The following is a 27067-nucleotide window of genomic DNA, read 5'->3' as shown; positions in this document are numbered from 1 at the left end:
AATAGAATGCTGGACTGTCTGCTGCTTGTCACTAATTCTTAGAATTTTCGTAATTTATTAGGTTTAATGTTGGACCCAAGTTGTACCAGATAATTTGTATCTCGAGTGTAGGCCAGTTACTGAGTAAGCTCAAGATTAATTGAAGAGCTTACCTATCAACTTCATTCTCGTGTTCAGGCCGTAGATTTTTTTTTAATTAGACAGGTAAGTTTTCACAACAGTGGATTAATAGCATTCATAATTATATAAAATTCTTGTAGATTTCTAATTGACTGTAAAACTAAAGCTATGATTTGTACTTAAATGTATGTTAGTAAAATTTAGGGGGTTCGGGCTGGTGTGGTGACTAGAGTGTTGGCTTCCCACCCGGCGAGCTCGGGTTCAAATCCCGGCAGTGGCAGAGAATTTTCAGAGACTGCCCGATCCCTGCTTGAGTGTTGTGTGGAGGACATTTCAAGCGCAACACTCCGTCCGTCGGATGGGACGTTAAGCCGTGGTCCCCTTGGCGCCTTTCGTCAAGAGCAGGCTAATGCCGACGCCGGGTTTCTCTCCACCCTTCCTTCCATACCCTTCCCTCATGGCGCAAATGACCTCAGCTGTCGGTCGCCCGTCATTCATGGTAACATTAAGGGATCCTTCGGTATAATTAAATATATACTTTATTAGTGAAAACTACAATACTTTGATAAAATATACGTACTTAAATCAAACTGGCAGTTCTCTAACAATATTGTTATACAATGAAGAACTAGCCACCGTTTTTATAATGAAATTAATTATTTGCTCTTCGCAGGATTTACATTTCTTCCCACAAATGTGGGTACTTCTATCTTCTTCTATCTTCTTCATCTATTGAATAAGATTTTATCGCGTTAAAAAATTCGACTAAATGGATCATCTCCATTGATATCGATAGATAAGCTTTTTTGTTTTTGAATGTTATCATATTTAAACGCCCAATATTGCCGCTAAATTAATTTAGTGACGGTAGCACTTAAAATGTAACGAAATTAGTGTTTATTATTTTTAATTGATTGATACATGCTGAAATATAATCAATTAATAGTATATTGAATTAATGAGAAACTTAGCCATAGGATATTTCCTCGATAAAATGTCACATTGAATGCGTTCTTTGTATCCTGTTTTTCTATCATCAGAAGTGAAGGGTACATTTATCCTTTCATCATTCTACAAAACGCGTATTTGTTAGATTTTATTTACTAGCAAGTGTTATATTTTAATGTACACTGATTCTGATTTGAGTGAATGTCATTCAATTATACTTCAGTTTTGATTTAATTTTACTGCAGTGAAAAATGGAATTTTACCATGGAAATATCGCATATGGAAGTATTTTATCAATTCAATGTATTGGCTCATTATATTCAGTCTTTGCTCATTTATTTTTAATTAAAACTTAATTTTATTATCATATTCGAAGTACTACTGTCACAAACAGTAATTCCTTAGGCAGCTATTCAATTTAGTCGGCATTACTTGCTATTGCGTCCTATTAATAAATAAAAACAACGAAATAAAATCATGAGTATAAAAATGAGTACAGATTTCTGTAATCCAGTATAGTTAATTATCGTAGTTTAAATGAAAAAAAAAGAGTAATTCTTGAGTTTTTTCTTCTGTAAGTAACGCTGGTAGGAAATTGCCGATGAAGTTCAGAAGCCACGCATGCGAAATGAAGTGAGCGTTGCGACGAATCATTTTCTAACTACGTGATTGAGAGAGACGACATGTTTGGAAAAATTCAATCAAATAGCAGTATGTGCATTAAATGAGAGAAACAATTCAAACAAAATATTTTGGTTCCTCTATTATAAGGTTTCTTCGTTTTTTTAACAGGTATTGCATTGATAGATACTATGAAGAAACGTTGATACAGAGTGGTTGAGGTCATCGTGTGTTAACTTCTCGCTCGGATGTAAATGTATTTATAAAAATAAAATGTTAAGCTGAAGTCTGGTGTCCATCATAGTCAGGTATAGTTATATATTAAATCACCGTTCTCAGGGCCGTATTTTCAAACAGGTTTTCTAGTCTTCGGCCCAGGGTCTCAAAAGCAGCAGCTGCCTACACTCTAGTCAACAGCAAAATTATAATTACTTTATTCTAAAACCAGTAAGTACTAAAAGATTAAACCGAAAACTATATATGAATAATGAAAAGCATAAATATGTATCAACTAACGCCTTAGGCCCATTGGGTCTGTTTGTTCGTACCTACTAGATTGCACCAATGTCAGTGGGAGTTGAAACGGCCTCATAAGTGGGATTGACTAAGACTAATAAGATAAAACAAAAGATAAGACTAAGGCCTCTTTTCATCAAAATCCATCGAACATCTAAATAAGGTCCAAAAAACGTCAATACACGATGGGTATTTTGGCAAAGTTAAATAGATACCTATCCTATTTGTAACATCCACGACGAGTTTTATAGTAACGATATATACACATCCGTAACAAGTTGTAATACCCGTGTTGTTAAAACTCTGTTATTCCAAATGGTATCAATAGGTAGCTTATGGTAGAATTAAAGAGCACTAATATTTTGTCTATATATTTGCGGATTTCCAAAAATCATAATAAGCGCATCCCTTATATATTCATTAGATATTGTGAAGACATCTAAGAGATGTTTTAATATGGATCTCCACATCCACTCTTGGACATCGCTGCAATGTTGTATTGGGTGTCATCTGGATATTTGACAGATATCCATGCAACTTTAATTGGATTAACGTTGATATTGCATGGACGTAGTAGGTTAACACCAACAATGCTTTTTGGATGTTGCTGGAATATTGATTTCTGCTTGCGTGTTTTATTATGTTTGATGAACGTTGGCAAAAGTCTGCTTACCGTGAAAATGTCAAGTATTAAATGAACATTCTTTCTATTTTGCAGTTGACTTCACCGCTGTCCAGTGCGGACTCTTCTTTACGCCTGTGTCCATGGATGCGACCGCACTCCGTTGACTGGATATACCAAACACCAGCAATAGGGCTGCTCTTTGTCAACTCTATATTTCTTGTATTGATCATGTGGGTGAGTTTGCTTTAACCGTTAGAAAAGTACTCAACATTCTTAACTCTCATCTTATTCTACAGTAGGATTAATCCTTGTATGAATCAATCTCTCCCTAAGAAACCTCCTTCATTTTTTATATTTTATGTATTTATAGATAAATAACAGTATGATATGTAACAAAAAAATGAAAGAATTACGCTTGTATATAACTTACTTACTAGTGTGTAAAATTGCCTTAAAGCAGGGGTTCCCAAACTGGGGGTCGCGCCCCCCTGGGGGGGCTTGGAGAAAGTCCAGGGGGGGCGTGACACCCAAATGAAATAAATAAATAAATTCAAAAAGAATTTCCTCAGATACGTACAATTATTGAATCTTTCCATTCTGCGTTACCACATTCAACAGTGAACAAAAAAATCTACCTACTCACCGAATCAAGTAGGCACATACTTGTACGAGTACAAGTACTTGTACAAGTAGGAGTTGGTATGTATGGCACCGTGGAAATAGGATATTGCAAAATGGAAAGCTGATATGTGTAGCGGGGGGGCGTGGTACAAAAAAGTTTGGGAACCCCTGCCTTAAAGCGTTCGTGACCCAATTTTATCCTCTTGAGAGGTAAATATGTTCGAATTGTTGTAGATATTAATGCAAATTGGGTTTCTCAATTCATCAACTTACTTTATTATATTGACCATCCTAGCGATTTCAGAGCGGTTATAAATACTAGGCGGCTGAGGAGTGTTTACAATGTATAGCAATCAAATGTTTGTAGCCGCTTGAGGTTGCATCACTTAAAGAGATATTGGCTGGTAAAATAGCCGTTGAAGCAAGGCAATTTTGAACTTTTAATACATATTTCAGAATGCTTAAGATGAGTTTATTGATATTTTTTGCAGGGATCATTTTGTTAGTCTATGTTACGAAAAACTCGGTTTAAGCATTGAGTTATGGAGAAAGTATGCTAGGCTACAAATTGTTTACTACTATGGTTCAAATATACACTGCTACCATATTTTCCTTCACTGTAGATCTTGGCGGCAGTAATAATACATACATTGATCGCCTATGTATACATATATTAGTCCTTCAATTATTTTTTTTCTATTTCCTGAATATCATTCCGTATTTTAGGTGATGGCAAACAAAAGTCACAAACACTTACGTCTTTATTGAATGCACTAAACGTATATACTCGTTTTTATGCATTTTTAAAATATGCGTGTGTGTTATTTAATTCCATTTATCTGCTTTCTAAGTTTTTTTTAATGATATTGCATAAGGTGATGATAAGATCCTAATTAGTAGTCATATTCTCCGATGCCATCGATTAAAAAAAGGGTGAAGGGTGTCGTATGTATAATCATTTATCGTCTTCAAAATTATTATTTACCGTAAATGCCAAGCACAATGGATATAAATGACGGTTCTTGGTTGAAAAAAGAGAGAAATTGCATAATTTTTTGTTAAAAGAGATACTGAGCGACGAGCCCTGCCACTTAAATTGTGGAAACTGACGGTTTTTACGGATTTTGATTGTTATTTACTTGCCTGAATTGAAGCCACCAGCATTTTTTCCGCGTCCCGGATAAATTCTTGTGGTTAGCCTGGTTCCCCCAGCTTCGGCCCTTGAGTGACGTCATCGAACTTTGCAGGATCCGCCGTGAAAATTTCTTCTTTAATATTTCCATTAACTCAGCAAAGAGGAGCACATTACCTTCATGTGACGAAGAGTTTCGAGCTGCAAAGTGGTAAGCGACGTCAAAGTTCCGTAGTGGAAAGAGAAACACTCGTAAACTTCTTCGACATCATAGGGCAGGTGCATCATTTTTTCTTCTTGGCCATCTGCTTTTACTTGCTTGACTAATCGGCTAAGTAAGAATTTTTTGGCTCTATATTAATAATTCATCTATTGTTCATTACTGAGAGGGCATTAATTTTCTATTATTACTTTGATGTCGTTGGTGTTCTATCATTAATATAATATGAACCTATATGTTACGTTCCACTTCGTTAAAGAAAACATCATTTTTGACTTAAGTGATAAATATTAAGTCACACATACCTCAGCGTTTGGATATTATTTAAATCCGGGGAATTACTTTTAATTAAAGAGTTCTTGACCCAACTATAGGCAAAATGTTTTTAACTCGTTTTATATTTTTATGCAAAAATCATAAAAATGGTCTAAATATTTGGTTTATAATTGGATCAAGAACACATTAATTGACGGTAATTCGCCATATTTAAATAATATCCAAACGTTGACACACGTTTTACTTAATATTAATCGTTTTAGTAAAATTATGCTTTCTTAGATAATTGGGTCAAGAACACTTTTATTGCAGGTAATTTTATTTAAAAATTATAAAGATAGTTTAAAATATTTAGATAGACCAATCACTTTAAGTGACATGGTTTGTTGAAGCCTGTGTCCGCTACCATTCATGACCTTTCCTCCTTCACAAATAGAAGTATGCCATGGCATATGTGAATACCGACATGATCTTTGGGGCTTTGTCAACCTTTACCAGGCTGTCTTTAAGTTTTGTTTTGATACCAATACACCTGTCTTTTTTCTTCAGCATTCCATGTAATGTCACTCTTGATTGTCGTACTGTCTGCTCCGCTTCTTAGTGTATGTTGTAATCGATATTACCGTCTTCATCACCGGCTCTAAAAATATTTTAGCAGCCCCTCGGACAGATTAAAATGCTGATTTTGCAGTTTCATGTTGTGCAGTATATTTTGTTGCTTTTGTATGTATTAAAATACTGAATAAAGATAAGAAACACACATACATCTAAGATCACATAGTCGCATTGCATAATTTTAACCTGCAATATAATTCGCTCCATGAATATCAATAATATATATGCCCTGAGAACGAAAATTCCCTGTAAACCTTTAATACCGGGGTGATTTGATGAAAGTATGTACATAGAAGCCATTTTATTACGACGCTCCGCTTGCCATAAATCTTGCTTATCTAACTATTATTGTTTTTCTGTAATGCATTGTGCATTTAAGACGAATTATAGTAATTGAAATAATATTTTTCTTAGTTTGGTCAATAATGTTAATGAGAAAGGGGACTGATTAAAATTTTAGAATGGAAGTTTCATATGACAGGTTCAATTTATTTGCAACATGTGAGCAACTCATCTCAGAGCCTATCCAATTTGACCATATCATCTTTGATATTTCTTCATCATATCATCATTGATTACTGGGGAATATTCCACGGCCTCTGGACCCCCGGTAGGATTGCTGACCCCCCCAACCCCAACATAAAACTCTAAACTTCGCCCATAATCAAGATGCCGGAGAGGATAAATGTCCTATCCAAAGCTCGAGGAAAATGATTCCACGAGAAAGACGTAAAGTGACCATTCATCATTTGGCTTGAGAATTAGTGCCTAAAAATACCCTGTTACGATTCGAAACTTTCCATCTCTCTTTTTTAATGAATGAGGATGTTTTTCCACTACATCTTGCCATTCCATCAGTTACTTTTAAAATGCAATTTATTTAACCCTCATATGGATTTACAAAATTAGTTACGTCGTTGGATTCTCGGCGCCGCAGCGGCGCCGCGTCATTTTTTGCTATTATCTTTCAAAGTTAGCCAGAATTTACAAGTTTTCCGATTGATAATGGTAAATACATCTATTATCTTTATTTCTTACCGTGTTTTGCTAGATTTAAACCCTTATTGTAGAAGTTATAACAAAAAATCTTGAACGCTGCATTCTTTTCCATTTCTTGCCGTAATGCTCTTTATTTCAGTTCCCTTTGTTTGTTATTTTTGAATGAAAGTTTTAATTTCATGTGTTATTGTTGTTTGAAATATTTTTCTGATATGCAGAGCTCGACAAACTCCGCTTTTTAATGTTTATATTGTTTATAATTTTATGTATCTAAATACTAAAAATGATGACCGAATAAAATTCGTTTATGCCTATATTACATAATTTTGCTTCACTACGTCCACCCATTTGTTATATATTTGCAGTGTATATAGAAGGATAAGTTATTAAACGTTAATAATGGAACAGATGTAGGTTAAGTGAGAAGAGACGAGTGTTACTTTCGTGATTTTTACTAGATTCTGACGATCAAGACAAATCTTACGAATATTCTGGGAGCTTATGTCCTGCATTAAAAAATCAAGTCTTATGGGTTTTGAAATATAAATAATATGGGATGACAAGCGACGTGTCAAAGAACCCTACGCTTCTTTGGAGTTGAAGCTAGAAGAGTCGGTACTCTTTTCCTACCACGGAGCCCTATTCCCCCACTGGGGACGTGTAGCCCAAGGAAAAGGTTTCCTTAGATATGGACGGGTAAATGTTTTGCGTGGGAGTGCATCAGATTAGGTTTTACTCCTGGATTGGTGGGAAATCCAAAAAAAATAAATTCTTAGAAGTATGTGTTATTGGTGGTAGGGGAGAAGGAGCAGCTGCCTTTTTTTCGTCCAGCTCTGCGTGAGAAACCGATGAAAGAATGCTTTGGGGTGACAAAAATACCCTCACTTTGGAAGGACTTCCCTTACATTTTCTTTCCGTTTTCTTTCTTAGCGTTTCACTGACACAAACATTGAGACTGTCCATACCTTCCCACTAAGCTCCCTTATTCGTCATTCACCACCTTCTTCCCCCCACCCACAGAACTTGATTGAACTTCTCTCCACCCTAATGACCCACCGAGCTAGACCTTCTCGGAATGAAGGGAGGGCCACCGCGGGGCGTTTTGACAAGGCTTTTGTTCCCTGTCCCTCATGCAGCGATGGAAGGAAGAAGAAAAAGCATGCTTTTGTATCTAATTGCCTCCTTGCACTCCCAACCTTTTCCGCAATAAGGATTTTCTACTCCTACCTGTCCTAACGATCTGGGTATTCCCCGATCCTTGGCAGTCGACACACTACCACCACTTCACCTCAAAACAACCTCTTGGCATTCCTTCTCCTTTCTCCTCCTCACTCACCCCTTTACGTTAGTAACACCCCCAATGCATAAAACATCTGTGCATTTCAGTACACAAAGAAACGAGAAATATGTTCACAAATTTTCACCTCACGGTAAATTGTCTTTTCACCTATTCATAATGAAACGATTTTTACCATGTGAAGTCTAAACTAGTCTATAAACCCCGATCCTTGGCAGTCGACACACTACCACCACTTCACCTCAAAACAACCTCTTGGCATTCCTTCTCCTTTCTCCTCCTCACTCACCCCTTTACGTTAGTAACACCCCCAATGCATAAAACATCTGTGCATTTCAGTACACAAAGAAACGAGAAATATGTTCACAAATTTTCACCTCACGGTAAATTGTCTTTTCACCTATTCATAATGAAACGATTTTTACCATGTGAAGTCTAAACTCATCGTCAGGAAAGAGAAATTATTTTCTATCACACAATTAGTTGGGTAGTTATCTGGATTTCACCCCAATGGTAAACTGTCACGTCATCAGTAACTGTATTAACGCTTGCAATTTTGTATAGACTATCTTAGACGCAAAGGGATTTTTTTTCAAATGAAAGGTACAAGACATATAACAATAACTGTGCGATGTGTTCTTCACGGTAGTCGGTGAAATTTCTGAATCTCCTGGCAAGTTACAGTTACTCATTCAGCGAGAAATATTCACACAACGGTGAGGAAGCATTATTCTACGAATTCGGATAATGCATTGTGTTAAATTTTTCTTAGAATTGCGGCTTGGAGTAATTCTAAACAGAGTCACCCTAGGATGTACCCAAAGGCGACTATCACCACGGCATGCCGTCTCCGCGCCCACGTACCTGCCGCGGCAGGTACGTGGGCGCGGAGCGGAGAAGGTGCCCAAGCAAAACTAAGTCGGAAGCCACGGAAAAAACAAGGAAAACTTGGCTAGCCATGAGTTTCTATGAATAATTCTTGCGAAAAGATGAAGTTTTGTCAATGAACATTACAAGGAAGCAAACATAATGATTCTTAGCTAAAAGAGGAAGCACAATTGGTATTGTAATATTTTCCTTTTGTTAAACAATTTCACTTGGTTTATAAGTTAAAAAAATAAATAATAGGATTATAAATGTATTATTGCATTTCATATCAAACATAATTGCTTTGACATTAGCGTTGAGAGTGCAGACCCTGACGTAGCGACGAGGAAATTCTCGGCCCAAGCAAAACTAAGTCGGAGGCCCATGAAAAAACAACTTTGACTAGCCATGAGTTTTTATGAATAATTCTCGTAAAAAGATGAAGTTTTGTCAATGAACATCATAACGAGGCAAATAGATTGATTCTTAGCTAAAATAGAAAGCAAAATTGGTATGGTAATATTTTCCTTTTGTTTAACAATTTTATTTTGTTTATAATGTTTAGAAATATAAATAATATGATTATAAATATATTATAGCATTACATACGAAGCATAATTGCTTTGACATTAACATTGAGAGTGCAGTCAACGACGTAGCGACGAGGAAATACTGAGCGCCGCAGCGGCGCCGAAAATCCAACGACGTAACTTTTTCCATTAGAGGCCAATAAAATGTAAACTATAGACACTACGCTAACAAAATTTTATATTTAGACGCACAAAGCAGAAAAAATAGACTACTGAAAATTTCAAAATGATTCATTGGAATGGAAAATTTTTACACCACTTTTAAAACCACGAGCGCCGCTAAGGCGCAGCGAATCCATATGAGGGTTAATTATTGGGGTTATTTTTCTGAATCATTTCGTACGATTTTTAAATAACTCAAGTTTCTTGCTTGCGCAGGTGCTGATCACGAAGCTTCGCTCAGCGACCAACGCAGAAACTCAGCAGTACAGGAAGGCGACTAAAGCCCTTCTGGTGCTAATACCACTCCTGGGGATTACGTACGTGGTCGTAATAGCAGGTCCACGCCACGGCCTCTCTGGCCGAGTCTACGGCTCCATTTGCGCGCTGCTTCTCTCCACGCAGGTGAGTCCGCGAATTCATCATTTCGTTTATCCCTCGATTGCCTTCCCAAATTGGGACTCGCACAGGCCTTGATTCTTTCAGAGAAAGTATCTACCCGAGCATCAAAAATATGCAAGGAATCGTGCTAAAAGGTAAGCTTGCGAATTTTAATTTCATGTGACCCCCAGGACTCTTTTAGTTATAGAGAATTACTTATTACTTAGAAAAGGTTTTTTTTATCAGTCTTCGAAACATTTTTCCCTCATTGTATAGCTATTTCTTAGGTATTTATAGCCAACTTCAATTTTAAGTGACATCTGGAACCTGGTTATGACAAACTATGAACTTTTACATTTAGAAATTTACTTCTTAAAAAAATTTACTTTGAAAATTATATTTCATTAAGTCTCTTATTTATAGCTATTTCGTAGGTAGATATCTATATTCTGCAAGTTTATTTAGATTTTTAAAAATATATTAACCATCCTTTATTGGACACTCGGCACTTGGTATTATCCACGGCACCATGTACATGTTGTAAAAATTGCACAAATCACATATATAGTGAGCAAACTATACAAACAATAGTGTGTATTTTTTGTGCTTGATTGTGGATGAAAATTCATCTTTTTGATGTACATATAGCCTTAAAGCCATGGTATGGAACTTATGTAATTTTAACGCATTCAATCTGGAGGGAGGGTTCTAAAGCCTTTTGCTATATGGGCGGCGTGATCCACCGTTTCGTCACTGACATACAGGGTGCTTCAGGAAGAATCTTTAACACTTCAGGAGTAGATACTAGGTAGGGGAGACAATTTAAAGATTTTTTTTATCCATAAACATGGGGTCGCAACTCCTTGGTTACCAAGCTATGGCAAGGCAAACATTTTTTTGTATTCACTTTGCAGTTGCCAGGTAAACGGTTTCTCTTGGAAATCCAGCATTTTCAATATTTTATGTTGTGGATTTTTAAGGACATGGAATAATAAAGGTTGGACGAAAATGTGCGATTTTAACTGTCTGAAACAATCTCAAAATGGGTGAGATTGTGCAATATTATTGTTTAAAGCTTAGCTTTACTCTGAAAGCTTTAGTTTATAGCTTAAAGACTTTTTGTTTTAAATGATAGAAATATTACATCATTATCAATTATCAGGTCTTATTTTCAATTGGGCCATTTTGAGATATATTTTCCTCGCGCAAATATTAAATTTTTCTTTAAGTTTCAGAAACTTCTTGGTTTTATTCGTCTTTTTCTTGGTTCGTCCCTCCATAAATGAAGTAAATCTTTCACAAGTTGGAGTTGATTTTGCTAGTCAAGAGCCTTAAAAATATACTTTTCAAATGACATAATTCTAAATATTTGCTCTTCATAGTGTTTAATTTTCTATTTTCTAATTATGATCTTTCCGAGTTAGATTTTCTTGCGAAGGTTTCTTTTAGACCTTTGACAGATTTTTAGCTAACACCAGTTAACTTAATTTATTCACTTCATTTTTTCCTTCTAAATGCAATGGGAGCACCTCGTCACTTATATTTGCTGTATTTTACATGACATGATGTAGAATTATACTTCATAACTTGGTTAATTAAAGGGCAATAATGAAAATTATGGAAAAATGATCCTTCTATGGACTGAAGTTTAAAATCAGGGCACAAACAAAGTAATGTTTTTACATATTTTATTTTTTAATGACTTACATTCTGATCAGTTTAATGATCAAACGTTGGTAGCATTTATCACTATTGTTTTATAGATATTTTTCATTTTTTACGCATAGGAGGAATTCTTAAGGCTTTAAAATAAATAATATTCTTCATGCAAGGTTATTTTAGTAAAACTTTTTAGGAGAATAAGCTCTGCACACGCTTGAGATACGGTTCCATTACTCAATATTAGAGTTATGAGAAAAGTTTAGGCAAGTTTGCCAGCGCAGATTTTTTAAGACGGATGCAATTTTTTTTTTTTTTTTTAATACTTTGCCAATTTTGAATATAACTCATGAAAGAGTCGAAGAGAATCACTGCCAACTGAAAAGAATGAAACTGCTTCCCCATCACATGAGTGCAAGGTAGTTTGGTATTTATTTTTTCAATGCTGTTTCGTATAGGTTTTCTTGGGCCGTATAGATTTTTTGTACTTTTAAATCTTACGTTGAATGCTACCTGAAAATGTGCGCATTGTTTTATGAACATATATTGAAAGAAAAATTGTCAGAGTATATTTAATTTACTTTGTGTCAACTCTGTTCTGAGCTATAAATTAGCGGAGTTGCTTCAAAAACTCTTGTTTTCCTGTACCTGAAAGATTCAATTTTTCCAGGAAGTTATTTCCATAATTGGACGAAGTTTCTGGGAGCTCAAATGCCTGATCTTTAATTTTTCTTTCGCAGTTGTTCTCAATTTCCAATTTCCTCGTTTTTCAAATGCGTATATTGGGAAGATAATAAGAGAAACCTATACTGCTTGTTTAACTGAAATGTTTTATCAAAGGTAGGTGAAATATAAAATTACTAAAAACGACTAAATTAGAGCCATTTGTATTCATTCCCGAGAGAAATAGGCCGCAATTTGCAAGGAATTATTATGTAATGCCAATAGCTTCAAAAAATATTTAAATCAATGAAATTTTGACAAGTATGCCACTGAGTTGTAAGAATATAAATATTAATTTTTATCGTGTTACAAATGTTTTATAACGTTATATACATATTAATTATATTATTTCAACATATCTTCAGCAATACTAGCGAATTCAAGTCATGAGTAGACTACGAATAAACATATATTTAATTGTACATAAAATATATATAATGCGTTTAAATTAAATAGCTTAAATGATAAAAGTCTTTTAACATGATATTCTCGTATTCGTACACTAATAAATGAAGCTTCCCGTTGTAATTCTGTATGTCAATACTAACGGACTCACATAATATGCGTAGTCAGGTGAAAGCTGGGCGAACTGCAAAAATTGGGTCTATCACCTCAAATTCAATTGCTATTAAACTCACACGTACGGGAAAGTAAGGTAAATCAAAGGAAGAGAAGTTTGCGTAGTCGTGGTTGGACGCCAGTGGCGTTTCCATAGGTAACGCGTCAGTGAAACTGAGGACCACATAAAATACACAAAGTTTTCTCTACCAAAATTCTAAAAATCGCTTACGGAATTGAAAACCGTTGTTTGTTTTTGTTCTTAGAACCCAGTTGGAATAGACAATTAAATACTGTCAACAAATAAGTAAGACTTGAATATTCTCAATTTTCCGTTACTGCTGCTTGTTTTGATGCTTATGGCTGAGTCATAGGTAGGTAATCATATAATAAATACTCGCTTTCGCTCGCAGAAGGGGCTACCTCTCCCTCCGGAAAATTTTCGCTAATTCATCTAAATATTATCAAAGCATATATCTTCTTATTTTCGTCAAAAGAACATCAAAATTTGTGTACCCAGAGGTATTTTATTTCCTTCGTTAAATATTCCCGGAGATACGTCGTCTTATAGTTGTCAATAAATCCAAATCATGTTGTAGTAGCCCACGATATAGGGTCAATAAAATCACAATCTCCCAAATAACCACATCTCAGCAAGCATAAGGGAGTATATAAGGAAGTATTTGACCCAATTACTGAATAGAACATTTGTATTCAACGGTGTTCGGCGAGATGTTGTGGAACATAATGATACAATGATAAATGAAGAGCAAACTTAGTGCATGTCCACAGTAATTTTATTTGGTACGACGCGTTTCAGCGACCTTACTTCGCTATCATCAGCTACAAAATGCCATCAGGTACAAAATGGCATTTTGTAGCTGATGATAGCGAAGTAAGGTCGCTGAAACGCGTCGTACCAAATAAAATTACTGTGGACATGCACTAAGTTTGCTCTTCATTTATCATTGAATAGAACATTTGTTAATCCTTGTAAAATTTCATCGTTATCCGTGATGATTGAGAATATCAATCGAGATTTTATGATATCAGACTACGTGACATCTAATGGGGTATATAATTGAATAATCCGGCGTACTGAGATGTAACTTACCCTGAAGAGCCCTCCTAAAACGGAGGCAAAAACGTCAGCCATGAACACTGATGCATGCATTAGCATCGGGAAATCGAGAGTGAGACTTCGCAGCCCATGATATAGGATACTGCGCTGCAAGTTAGAGTGGTTCTCCAATAATAATACTTGTGTCAATAGATTTTTATTTACTCCTTGAATATGAATTGCCTGGAGAAATGACTTTGTACGAGGTTTATTTCAAAAGTGAGGCCCGATTCGCCATAACTATTTCAATTTGGCACCAAGGACAAAACACGCATGCGCGCCGGCTCCCATATGCCTACCGCGTCAAGCGCCGCCATTAGCGTTGTTACTGTTACCGTGTGCTATTTAAAGTGTCAGTTCGCAGTGTTAAAGACAGTTGATCAGCCTGCCGATTGTGAAGTAGCAGTAGGGGCAGTGATACTTTTTTGTCTGCAAGAAACATTGCAGCGGAAGAAATTCATCGGCAGATTACGGAAGCTTACGGTCCTAACATAATGAGTGACAGTAAAGTGCGCAAGTGGGTGCGAGCTTTTAATGGATGACGGGAAAGTGTACATGATGAACCACGCCATGGCCGTGATTTCAGACGACTGGACACGCTGCATCAGTGATTTCAGACGACTTGGTCAGTGCGGTTGACAAAAGCGCTTCAACACAGATGATGAACTGAAAGAAGCAGTTAAAGACAGGTTATCTTTGCAGGTGGCCGATTTATGCAACTTAGGCATTCAAAAGTTTTTTCATCGATTTCACAAATATATAAATAAGTGTTAATATTATTAATAAAATAAGACATTGCAATATTTCCACTGAGTTTTATTATTACACGTTTAGTCGTTACAAACAACATTATAAGTGTTGTTTATAACGACGAAACGCGTAGTGTCATAATAAAACTCAGTGGAAATATTGAAATGTCTTATTTTACTAATATTTAGAAATTCCACCGCATCATGCCCAACATCATATAACATAAAAATTATGTAGAAAATAGATAAAGTAGTAAGGAATGTAAATAAAACAATTGCTTTAGAAATTATTTTGATTTTTATTTTTTTTTACTTTTGGAATCACCCTCGTATATACAGTGAGAAGAAAATTTTTAAACGAAATTTTAACCCTGGATAGTTGATGCCATTGTAGTTAACCAAAATTACTAATGATGTTTAGGTCGAAAACACACCATTTTCAAACAACAGAAACTTTGAGCAAAATTCTTGCTGTTTGAAACGTTGATGCTCTGGACAACTCACTACTTCGAGTGCTTTGCCTGCAGGTGATCCAAGATATTCCGCAACTCTCTTGCATTCTTGTCCTAAACATCGTTAGTAATTTTGGCATCAGCTATCCAGGATTCAAATTTCGTGACGTAATTCTCTCCACCCTTTATGCATAAACTATTTGTACTTATGCCAAAAGCAAATAATACTCGGTAAACTTTTCTCAGGATTCCAATCTGGTTTGAAACTCCATTTGTGCCGACGTTTCGAGCTCCGACTCGGGAATCACCCTTTGGCCTGCTGAATGCTGTTCCGATGCAATTGGTCTTCTTATCATTGTTTCCTTTGGTTGCTATGACACATTTTTACTATTAATTGGTGCATCAAACTATAATTATAGGAGTCGCCAGAGTTTATAACTATAGTTTGTTATAATGGAGGGAATCTCATGAACAGTTTGCCGATAATAATTCTTCGGGAAAGCATCAAATCTTTTTTCAGATAATAATTTTCTTACAACGTGTGAAGGTGATGTTAATCGTGACAGTCTCTCGCGGTTTCTCGTTTGACCCTAGATGAATATTGACACCCCGTTTCAAAAACATTACATGCTTCATTTGAGTTTGGATTGGAACGAATGTTCATTTTACCGGTTAAAATGCAACTTCCCATCCTCGAAGCCTTCTTCAACCACCACTTTTTCAAAGCCGAACGGTTGGCAGACGTAAGCATTTCACTTCGCGCCCATTCGTCAGCACTTTCAACGCTTTTATCGGATCTCCTTTCGCGAGTGCGTTGAGTCATGGGATGGACGCGAAGGGATCCAGTTGTGCTCTTTCCCTTGGCCGACTCATGAGTCCACGGGGAGAGCTTCCCGAAGCCCAGGCGGGATGCCAAAGTAAATACTACGGACTCAACGCCTAAGTCTCCGCGCGTGGATCCTCGAAATGCAAGGTCGGCGTGCTGTTTACTTACCTACCCTGATATTGGCGTGGAAGTTTGAAGTATCTTACCGACGCGACGCTTCGCCAGTGAAGGGGAAATACGTAATTTTTATCCTATATTGATTTTTTTAGATGAATTCGCGCATATTTTATGCACGTAAGTTCACGCATTATTTCTTAAGACCTGGTTTCACGGTACATTAACACACACGAGTTAATTTACGCCTGCGTGAATGATTTTGGCGGACCGGAACGGAACATGTACGAGTATATGAACAAAATTAGAACAGGTTCTATTTTCTGTGCATACATTCGCACAAGTTGGGTGGTTACACGGTGCATTTTGGCGTTCTTTCTCGCGCTCATACTTTTAGACATTGACCCATACGTGTTAATTTATCGTGTAACCAGGCCTTTACAATCGCCAGCATACTATGGCAGATAAGATCATGGAAAAGTAAGAAGACTGTAGAAAAGATTTAGAATGTCATTTTGCCGCGATTGATGAGAGACTACAACTACAGTATTAGAGCTTAGAAATATGTTTTTCGACTGTTAGTGTAGCATACTATCTTATGTATTCCTTAATAGATGTTTCTGAATATTTATATTATTTCTAATCATTCGTTCATCATTTTTGCACGTTATAGCTTCATAGGCAGATTGCCTCCATAGCAGATTACGTTTCATATGTAGCAGACTTGACGCGTAGTGCAAGGAAGTAAATTTTAATACTCTTATGCATTTTTGTGATATTTCACCCCTGTCAAACACATCAAATAGGAGGCATGAAGGGTAACATGCAGAAGTAGAAATAATTTATCAGGGTAGTCATCCATGCATTTAAATCCCGTTCCGACTTAAATAAACTGATGACTTTGGCTACTCCATACACTTTATTTCGTACTCATCGGGCGGTTTCTTCATCATCGAAAATGGTATGATAGTGTTGAAAAGCGGTCGATGCGTACCAAATGAAGTGTGTGGAAAAGGCTATGTAATCATTTTTTTTATAACCAGGGAGTTGGGGGTGTGATTGGGTGATGACCTCTATTTGACTCAAGAATGCAGTTGAGAAAACAAAATGGCCTGTGTGCAAGCTATGATATTAGTATGTCATAATTTATCAGGAAATAGAGTTCTTATGAAGATAGAACCCATTCAATATCGCATTCAATACCATTAGTCAGCGTTTTCAACTAATTTTTACTCTCAATCATTTACTCTTTACTCTCAATTACCCTAAGTTTACTCTCAATTACTGTAAAACTTGGTTTTGGACTAAATTCATGTTATTTAAATTACTGCCAATATTGAATTATTTTTAGTATTAACTATATCAGTATTTTTGCTTTGAGCTTAGGTATTTATTCAATTAGAAAATAAGAGAAAAGATTAGTTTATAAAACTTTTGCATAACCTCTATGTAGTATCGGCGGCTTCACGGAATCGTATCAGTAGTTTTGCAAATAGAAGACTTGGTGTGCATATTGTCACGGCTTTGGCAGGGTGACGCAGCGGCGCCCAAGTCACTAATCTAACGATTTGATCGTTGGATTATTCTTCTTCATAGAATAATCCTCTAAGGTCGTTAGAATATTAATTGCGTACGCATGGTTTCGCTGATGGTAGGACCTGCCCGCCTTGTGACGGTGCAGGATTCCTCGTCCCTTCCTTCCTTCCCCGTCCTTTCCTTGGAGGCGTCATCGGGCTCCTATCGCGGTGGCGCCTCCTTTCCTTGTTCTTTTCTGTCCTTCCCCTTCTGGGGGCGAGGAGAAAAGCTAATCGCATATAGTCCTCGCCTCAGGAGTGTATCCAGCGAACCCGACCCAAGGGTTTCGTTACCATTGCCCAAGTCACTAGTTGAATGATATATACAAGGTATATCCGGAAGCTTTAAGCACAACTATAGCGGGCTAAATAAACAGTTTTTTTTAGAAACAAAATATATCCCTTCTTTTCTATTCGTATAAAAGATATATAAGGATGAATTTGGTGTTGATTGTCATGGCTTAATGTCTTTGGGTTTGGCAGTGAAAGGTTATAGGGTGACCACCCGGTTTGCTCCAACATATCTTCTTCCAACATTCTAATATACAACTCGCCCATCGAAACGTTGGAAGGTTATGTAATGATAACTTTTGATATTGTATACATGTTTCCATTGTGTCGTTTCTTTTAAGTACTAGTTTTAACCTTGCTGTACCTATTCATTACTTAAAAAGGCCTTGGAAAATCTGAATTAATATTCGAAAAATGTGTATCTATTACGGGATAATTTGGATATCAAGTTTGACAACACTTTCTCTAGTTCTACCTGGAACCCAAATTACCTGGTTGTATTGTGTAGCCAATAGTGGAATCAACTTCAGTCGAGGGATTACGCGAGACACCTTTTTGTTCATAAAATTTTATAATAACGGTTTGAAGACTGCGGGTTTTACCGCATTTGCCGACACTACAAGCAGGCAAAACCGCGGATTTTGCTGCTGCGCTTGTTGTATGGGATACTGAAGAGCTCTTAGTCCATCCTCGCGGGAGTACGTAGAATGGATTTTGCATCCGTTATCGGAGGTACTTACCCAAATCCTCGATGATGAAGAGAAGATTTACTGTGGCAAATGTTGTCCGCTCCTGTTTAATTGCCAGGGGCTCACAACTAGGCCCTTTCGTACTGTTATGGATGATCTGGTGGTTATCGTCCCTGAGGGACTACTCATGTGAATTGTGGGGAAAGCTGAATGCAAAAATATCAAACTGTTCCCTTCATACAGCACTTCCACTGGCATCGGGTTGCGGTTTTGGGTCCTGTTTTGTGATCCGCCGCTTGCAACGCTTCTAGTGGCGATATTCATCGATCTGATTCATTAAAAGTGTCCTTAACTTGTATTCTGTCAGTTTTTTGTTACATGCTTATTGGTCACGTTACGCACTAACTAGCTCTTTCTAATAAGTGATTAATCTGGCGGTTTAATTATTCCTTCGATTTCAAAGTCATCCATCAAAGATCACCATCGATTATATCACCATTTTACTTGAATTAAGATTAAATTCTTTTTTAAGACCTTGTTGATTTTTAAGCTTATATTTTTTTAATTCAACAAAGTGTTATGGCTATGTTATAAATCAATAGAACAGAATTGGAATCCTGTGATATTTTGACTTATACTACGAAGTTTCCACTCTTAAAAATTTTTTCTGCCTTTTATTTTCATGATTTACAGCATTTAAATCTTTTTGAATAGTACTTAAATAATTTCATGATAGTATTTTCGGAAATGTATAAATCTTATTCGTATCAAGCCTTATAAATAATTATTCAAAAATGTAAATCATGATGCGTTTATACGAAGCGTTTCATAAGCAATTTCTACGTTTTTTCAGAAATCATAGCTTCTCTCAATCTACTTTATCTTAGCTTTTTAATCTCAATTTTTTCTTTACCCACCATATTATACTTCCTCATACGTCTGGTTAGCCAAATAAACTTACCATAAAACAGGTCTGAGCTTCAATTATACATATCAAACAAGTTATACATCCCAAACACTAATGTATCGTTCCCACGTTAAAAAAATGCAGCATTTGGAAGCAAAATACGAGGGGTTTCTACACTGATATCCACGCTTTTTCCACTAATCATACATTCTCTCAATCTAATTTATCTTAGCTTTTCAATCTCAAGTTTTTCTTTACCCACCATATTAATTACTTTCTTGTACGTCTGGTTCGCCCAATTAACTTAACGTAAAACAGCTCTGAGCTCCATTTTTGGTGTCATATGTACTTTGCCTTTGTAATGAGAAAAAATGACTCGATTATCTTCTCAGGCTTTCTTTTCAAGTTTTACCACGCTTCTGCTTTTCTTTCTTTGCCAATTTGCCGCTGTGTTTTATTGAGCGACGACCTGGGGGGGCTTTTCTTTCTCAAAGATATTAGCTCTTGAGCTCTTAAGCGGAGTGTTGAATTTATGACCCGATGAAGATTTATTTTCTCCAGTAAAATGATCATTTTATGACTCTCGCTTTTCCCCAACATGCTTGCCATTGATTTTTTTTGTCTTTAGGGATTAATGATACACTTCCTTTTTAATTGAAGGTTTTCCTTCGTCAGATGTGTTGCCACAAATTATTAAGTAATGGTTGCAATATTGTGAGGCCCTTCTTTTTTTTCAAAATAATAAACTCGAATGTCGTGAGAGGATGAGATGCTTCATTTTAAGGTGTAAATAGCTATCTCACTCCAATCCATAGGCTCGAGAAAATATTTTTTGTTATTTATACATGTCTACATGCAGCAAATGTATGTAATGTCTAAGCAAATTTAATTTTTATTCAAATATGTTTACTGAGTTTTTCTTTTATATTGTTGCAACTTGCGTTTGATTTATTTATTATATTTGATGTTTTATTTTCATTCTAAGAGCTTTCTTCGTTATTTGATCACTTGATTGTTCAACGGGGCTCACGGATTTCATACTAGTGTCATAAATTGTAAAATATTTATCATTTTTATATTTTTTATTAGCATTATTGCTGTTTTTCTTTCCTGAGGCATTTTAAGTTCTAGTATGCCTGGAACTTCGGGAGGAAAGTCGGTTGGAATACTGTGGGACATCCTTTTTGGACGAAGTTACCGTGAAGGCGGTCCAAAGCAAAGGTTATATAGTTGCTTGAAACTTTGAGGGGAAAGCATGACTCCTTTTGCGTGGTTGTGTCTCAAACTCAGTTTCGTCCTTTTTTGAAGGAGGTGTGATCCAAGGCTTTGGAAAACTTTAGGAATATTAAGTCTTTGAAAGTAGCTTTAAACCTGGAGGTTATGCAATCGTCTGTTAAATTTGAGGTTAGCGTAGGTTGTGAAAGGATATTGATGGATGCGTGGGATTTTTGCCCACACGGGAATGCAAACATTATACATCAAAGAGAGTTAGTGTAAGTTTAAGTTCCTTTTTTCTATTTTGACGTGCTAAAACAAACCTCTTGTCTATTTTAGCACGCCCAAAATAAATAAAAGGTTTTCATCAAGAATATTAGCGATTAAAGCTATTTTTTAAATTGGCTCAGCTCTCTTTTTTGATTTACTCAAATGATATGCAGTGGAAAAGAATTGGATTTGCATTTTAATACTTTTCTATTTCTATTTACTTGAGAAATAAAGCTGATCAACAGAAAGTATTTGGAGGTTTTGAGGGAATTAAATATTGAACAAATGGCAATGAAACTATTTTATCATGTTAAAAACTCAGTCATCCTTGAACATACCTATCTTATTTGTGATGAGAAAGCGGTTATACATATTACTTTCATATAGATAACCAAACAACTCTATAATGATGTATAGAAACTTGAACATCGTTAGAATACTAAAGGTCCGCCAGTTAATGTTTGGAGCATTAGGTGCTAAACCCAAAGCACACCTGAAAAGTGAACACCTTTCATTACTTGGACTGTTACTACCTGCTGGTTTACGCTCTTCATTAATGCTAAGAACGGCTTTTACATAAGGCCAGATTTCAATGTAATCGATTATGTACTATTCAGTTTAGATTTCTGTATCCTTATTCTCTTAATTTAATTTTTGCTATTTCTCACGATATATTCATTTTCTTGATGCCTCTACTGGAAAACTTTTTGGATTGCATAAAATTATCTCCCTGGGCTGTATCGGAATGTGTAAGATTTTTGTTAGTACAAAAATGCTCCATCTCATTTCCTATCACGCTTCCCCTTCTATTTTGACTATTTGAATACATAGCAGGTTCACTCACTGTATGTTTAGGTTTCCGTGATGTGTCTAGATTACCAAGGGCAATTTAAGAAGAATATATCTTGACTTCAATATTCATTTACGTCATGTGACATGCAGGAAAGAATTAAAGTAAAGTAGATCCCTCATTTAAGACTTTTGTTCGGCTTAATCGTATAGAAAAGAGTTCTTTTACCTCAGCCATCGGGAAATGTCACGAAAACTACGGTTTGCTCAGCTTCCAGTATAAATAGAAGGGTTCTTTCGTAGACATTTTCAGAATTGATTCGCAACGGATCTTGTTTGCATAACCTTAACGACAAGAATGGTCCACCCATCGTATAGACGAACTTCTATCAATATTTTTCTTTCATTTTGAAATGAGATGCTCTTATCAAGAACAATCTCTCTGTTTTCGTCGCCATCAAATTTGAAATTTAAGTCGCTTAAGCCAGTAACTTTTCAAGTTACTTACTTGAATTTGCATATAAAAATCTCTACTCAATTTTTCTGTAAATTTTAGTATTCATATTTGCATTTAAATGTATGACGTATTGGCAGAAAATAAATCTCGATATATAGAATTTAAAAACTTCGTACTTTGTCTCATCCATAGGCTCGATAAGTCATGACTTCGAAGCGATAGTTTTCAATTAAATATTCTTACCATTACGTTAATTACTCCATAACTACCATCAGAAGACAAAAATTAATGCATATCTGATATTGCTGTAATGAGTGTATGCAATATTTTTAACGTACAGTTCTTAGAGAGAAATATAATGAACTACGTGAGATGACGAGTAAACGTAAGTGAACAGTGGTGCAGCATTGCTGAGGTGCCCTCAATGGATATTAATTTTCTCTGAGCAAAAGGATGTCGATGAGCTTATGGAAAAAAACGCCTAAGCATCCCTCAGAAAAAGGATATTAACTACGGGCAGGTTTCAAACACAAATCTATTGAGAAATTGGTGCAAAAAGTACGACTCATGCATTGAAATGATACACTTAATTGATGGAGAAGAAACTGGAGCATTTTCTACTTCTACGATCGTCCGAAAATCATACGGCCGATGAAAATTCAAAGGTTTAAGCGCGTCTTCATCGACCATTCTCAATAAACCGTAATCCTTGGTTTTACTTCCGTGGTATACGTCCCTTTAACAATCAAAGTATTTGGCGTCCACAACGTTTGACTGAACATCGTCGATCTTAAACCTGTTCTTGACATCCTGAACCGTCCACTTTTAGTGCCCCCAAAGGGTGATTTCAGGGATTCGCTTAACTCTCGTCTATTGTCATCTTGGCGGAGGACCTTGAGGAGGTTAAGGACGCAATAAAAGTCGACAACGCCTTGGATGGTAGGGTCTGACGCGAGCATTTTGAAGCTCATTTGGACTCAGCAGCAGTCGTTTGTTAATAGGCCTGCGCTCTCATGCTTTAATGGCTATTCAGAGGTAGGTGCTGCGCTCAAGCCGGATTGAGGACACTGGAGAGGAAATTTACTAAGTCTTTAGATAGTGGAGGACTTGATGGTCTCCATTGGCCTATATGATAATTGTAGTTATAATAATAATATTTATTCTACCCTAGAAAAGTATACAAAGTAAATATATGCAATAAATGGAAACAGCATAGCGGAATAAAGGTACTCGGTAAGTTGACCTGAATTGGGGTTAAAATCATGTAATGGCTTAGCAGCAGCTGGTTCAGCTTAATTTGAATTTTTAATCTAAGTATCTAAGATAAGGTAATATTTGAAATTTATCTTTGAGCAAAAATTTCACGACGAGTTCGACCACGCATTTTCGTATGGTTTATTGAGGTTATATTTATTCGTGTGGGTGATTTATATCCGATTTGGAATCAACATTGATTAAGGTAAAATAGGTTTGCAAACAAAGTGGCATATTTTTTTACATTTAACTGTTCAAAAATCTTGAAAGGTTAAAAATTATGAAGAAGTATTATTTGTAAACTTTAAGCAGTCAATCATTTTATACTATTGTTATCATTAAATGAATTTGCGGGAACAGATCCACTGTATACACCATCTTAGGTTTATTTTATGACTTATCATTGTTTATTTCGGTGTATGTAGCTGTAATTAAGAATGATTAAGAATTCAACTTTCACGAGCATTCCCGTCATCCAACAAATCCATGATGTTGACAAAAGTTTTTTTGTTTAATGAAAATATATTACCGGAAGCTGTTATAACTTTAACATGACTAACTTCTTCAGATGTTAGTCTTGATTTTTCTTCATTACTCTAATTTTGTAAGCGGAAATTCCTTGGACCATTTCGCAGTCCACATTTTATCTCGCTATCTTTATATTTTCTTACTCAGTCAGTCCAGCTGAAAATTATTGCGGGACAATTTAGGTATCCAATCTCCTTTATTGGTATTATTTTGGAGCAATAGGTCAAACTACAGCATTAGCAGGTCCTACTCCGTTCATTAGCAGCTCCTACTACTCCGAAGCTCTGAGGTTTGCAGCGAATTTCGTGTTATGAACAGGAAGGAACTGGAACCGGTGACGATTCTTGCTTATTGTACATGATCCGGCATCGGAAGCTTCAGTGTGAGTATGATAATGATGGCAGAGGTCGACAACCTAATGATCACGAGCAACATATGGTTCTTTCGATGTTAAGTGGCGGTCTTCCAGTTCTATACGCAAAAAAAAATAATTTTATTACTTATTTTTTTAAACTAAAAAAGAAATATTGCAAACAGGGTAAAAATTGTGAGTGCAAGAAGATGAGAGAATTAATCTTCCGCATCGAAAATACATTTCCGGTTATCGAATTAAAGCTTAAAGCACTGTCGAAATTTATCTGCGTATCTGGTTGCATAACGTTTTGCTCTTCCGTGCCAAAAGGTTGCCGACCCCTGGTGTAGGTTATTATACTTCATATTGAATCATTTGAGACATTGGTGTGAGAGACATGATATTCGCCTCAGAATGGACACACTAGGAAAATTCATTCACCGCAAGTTTCCCATCTCTGCGCGGGCTAATTAGGAACTAGCTTTTCGTCTGGTCTTATCAGGATCTATGCTGGGAAAGAGACAGGGTCCATGTATGCTGGCTTTCCTTTCTAAGGGCTTGACATGCAGGTTTTTTTGAAACACTATTAATTAGCAATTTGAGTCCTCCAGCATAAACAGAACCATTCACCGGGCTCAGGCCGCGTGTTACTTTTGGTAAGCCAAATGATGTCACTGCAGTGAGCAGAGGTCGGACTATAGAATTCGCGATTTAATTTTTTCGCGAGTCCCTCGCTTGAATTTTGCGCTGCTACTTCCTTTCTTTTAACACTTAGTTCATCAAAATTCGGGACATGGTACATGTTATCATGACCATTTTAACTTTTTTCATCCTTCCTCTTCTTAAGGTAGCAATGCCTTTTGACGATTTGAATTTCAATGATGGGGGATGCAAGTTAGCTGCAAAAATACTATCAGAAATCATGTCAAAAATAGGAACTTGAATCTAACAATCTGTTTTGCATTTAGGAGATTGTGAATAGGAAATGTATCCTTTTTTGCGTGGATCGAAAAAGTCAAATAGCATAATAGTGATTAAGAGGGTAATTTTCTTGGATTTGAATATCTACAAAAGATTCATTTAACTTAAAATTAGTATATCATTACTAAGGAGCAAATTATAATTAAAATCCGTAATATATGACACACTTTCGTTTATTTTCAATCGATCAGTCTCACGCGTTACTGGTCGACTCCTTCAAATTTCGAACTACCTACAACCCGGAAAATGGGTTGGAATGAAAGAAGGTAGAGCACACCGTAGACTAATCCAAAGGTTAGTAACCAAATTACACATTGATAGGAGACCACTTCTCACATAAGAGCTAGAGGATTTTTGCTGAGAATTTCGAATGGCTTTTCCTGGAAGTTGAACCCGGGACTCTATGTAACACATCCATTCGTCTATTACGGTTCGTAAAAAATTACTAACGTGAGATTATCAAACCCGGTCCTTTTTCTACAGAGCTTTCTTTGTTTTATTTTTTTCCATGCTCACGAAATTATCATTTTCATTCTTAATCTTGCTTTTTTAATCTTAAAGCTAAGGTATGGAAAGTCTTTCTTCCTTCTTTCCTTCCCTCATCTCATTTCTTCATGGTCTCAAACTTGCTGCTGTTTTTCTCATCAAGTGTTTTCCCATACTTTGCATTCTTCTTACCCTATTGGTTTCGAGCATTCATTTCATCTTTTTAATTTCCTCAGAACTTTTTTTTTAAGATCCATGTTTCTACTAGACTTTCGCGCTGTTTTTTTTCGCTCCGATCCTATGCACTGTTAAAATATTGTATTGTATGTCAAAGGCAAATCTTTGTATTTTATTACTCTAGCATGCCTCTTCTAGAAAAATAGCATTTTAAAGAAATACCTATTGATTTTTTTTTAATTATGTAACAATGCACAGTGACGAATCATGTGTCTTATTTTCATTTGCTAAATTATGGTCTCAGAATTTCCTAAGCGTTACAAATAAGTTATCGAAGCTTCATTGAAAATAATATTGATTGTTGCATAGGGTTGGTATTTTATTTTTCATCAGGTATTGAAATCAATGTATGGTTCTATTTGAATATTTTTAATCAAAAATAATACGGTTCCGCGCTCCATTTGATAAATAATTTAATAGAATTAAAAAAAAACATTGATAAGAATACGGAACAAACTTATTGGCCATATTTTAAGATATCATGGCCTAATAAAGACAATCGTCGACAGGTAGACAAGTAGATGGCAAAAACGAAAAAAAAAGCCTTGGAATAAGATATATGGAACAATTATTGTGCAAGAAAACAATTATAACAAGGATGTGCAAGAAAATGAGTACGTAGGTGTGCAAAGATTAATTGATGGTAGAATTGAGTGGAGTGCTGTATCAAACCAAATTAGGATTACTGACCAGGGATGATGTAGAATTCGGTTTTGCTTTGAGGCTTGCTGCATTATATTATTTATTTTAAATTAAGAGGTTTTGAGGTCTGAGGTTTTCATCATTTTCAAGCAATGGCGCAGCAAGGGAGGGGAGGCTTGGGGGATAAAACCCACACAGAGCTCAGAG

The 27067-nt window shown here is 36.0% G+C and overlaps 1 protein-coding gene across 2 annotated transcripts in view; it reads left to right on the top strand.

The window, feature by feature from the left end:
- Positions 1-27067, top strand: part of LOC124158978 (diuretic hormone receptor-like) — a 326846-nt gene that overhangs the window by 258886 nt on the left and 40893 nt on the right. For both annotated transcript variants that reach the window (XR_006864891.1, XM_046534428.1), the window contains exons 9-10: positions 2924-3064; positions 9826-10011. Coding sequence is in view for 1 of the 2 variants with exons in the window: in XM_046534428.1 (XP_046390384.1) it covers positions 2924-3064; positions 9826-10011 (327 nt within the window). In the remaining variant the exon portion in view is untranslated. The remainder of the gene's footprint in view (positions 1-2923; positions 3065-9825; positions 10012-27067) is intronic.

Source organism: Ischnura elegans, chromosome 5, assembly GCF_921293095.1.
Source record: "Ischnura elegans chromosome 5, ioIscEleg1.1, whole genome shotgun sequence".
Lineage (NCBI taxonomy): Eukaryota > Metazoa > Arthropoda > Insecta > Odonata > Coenagrionidae > Ischnura > Ischnura elegans.
Note: the sequence above shows the minus strand (reverse complement) of the source record. Positions and strands in the feature narration are given on the sequence as shown.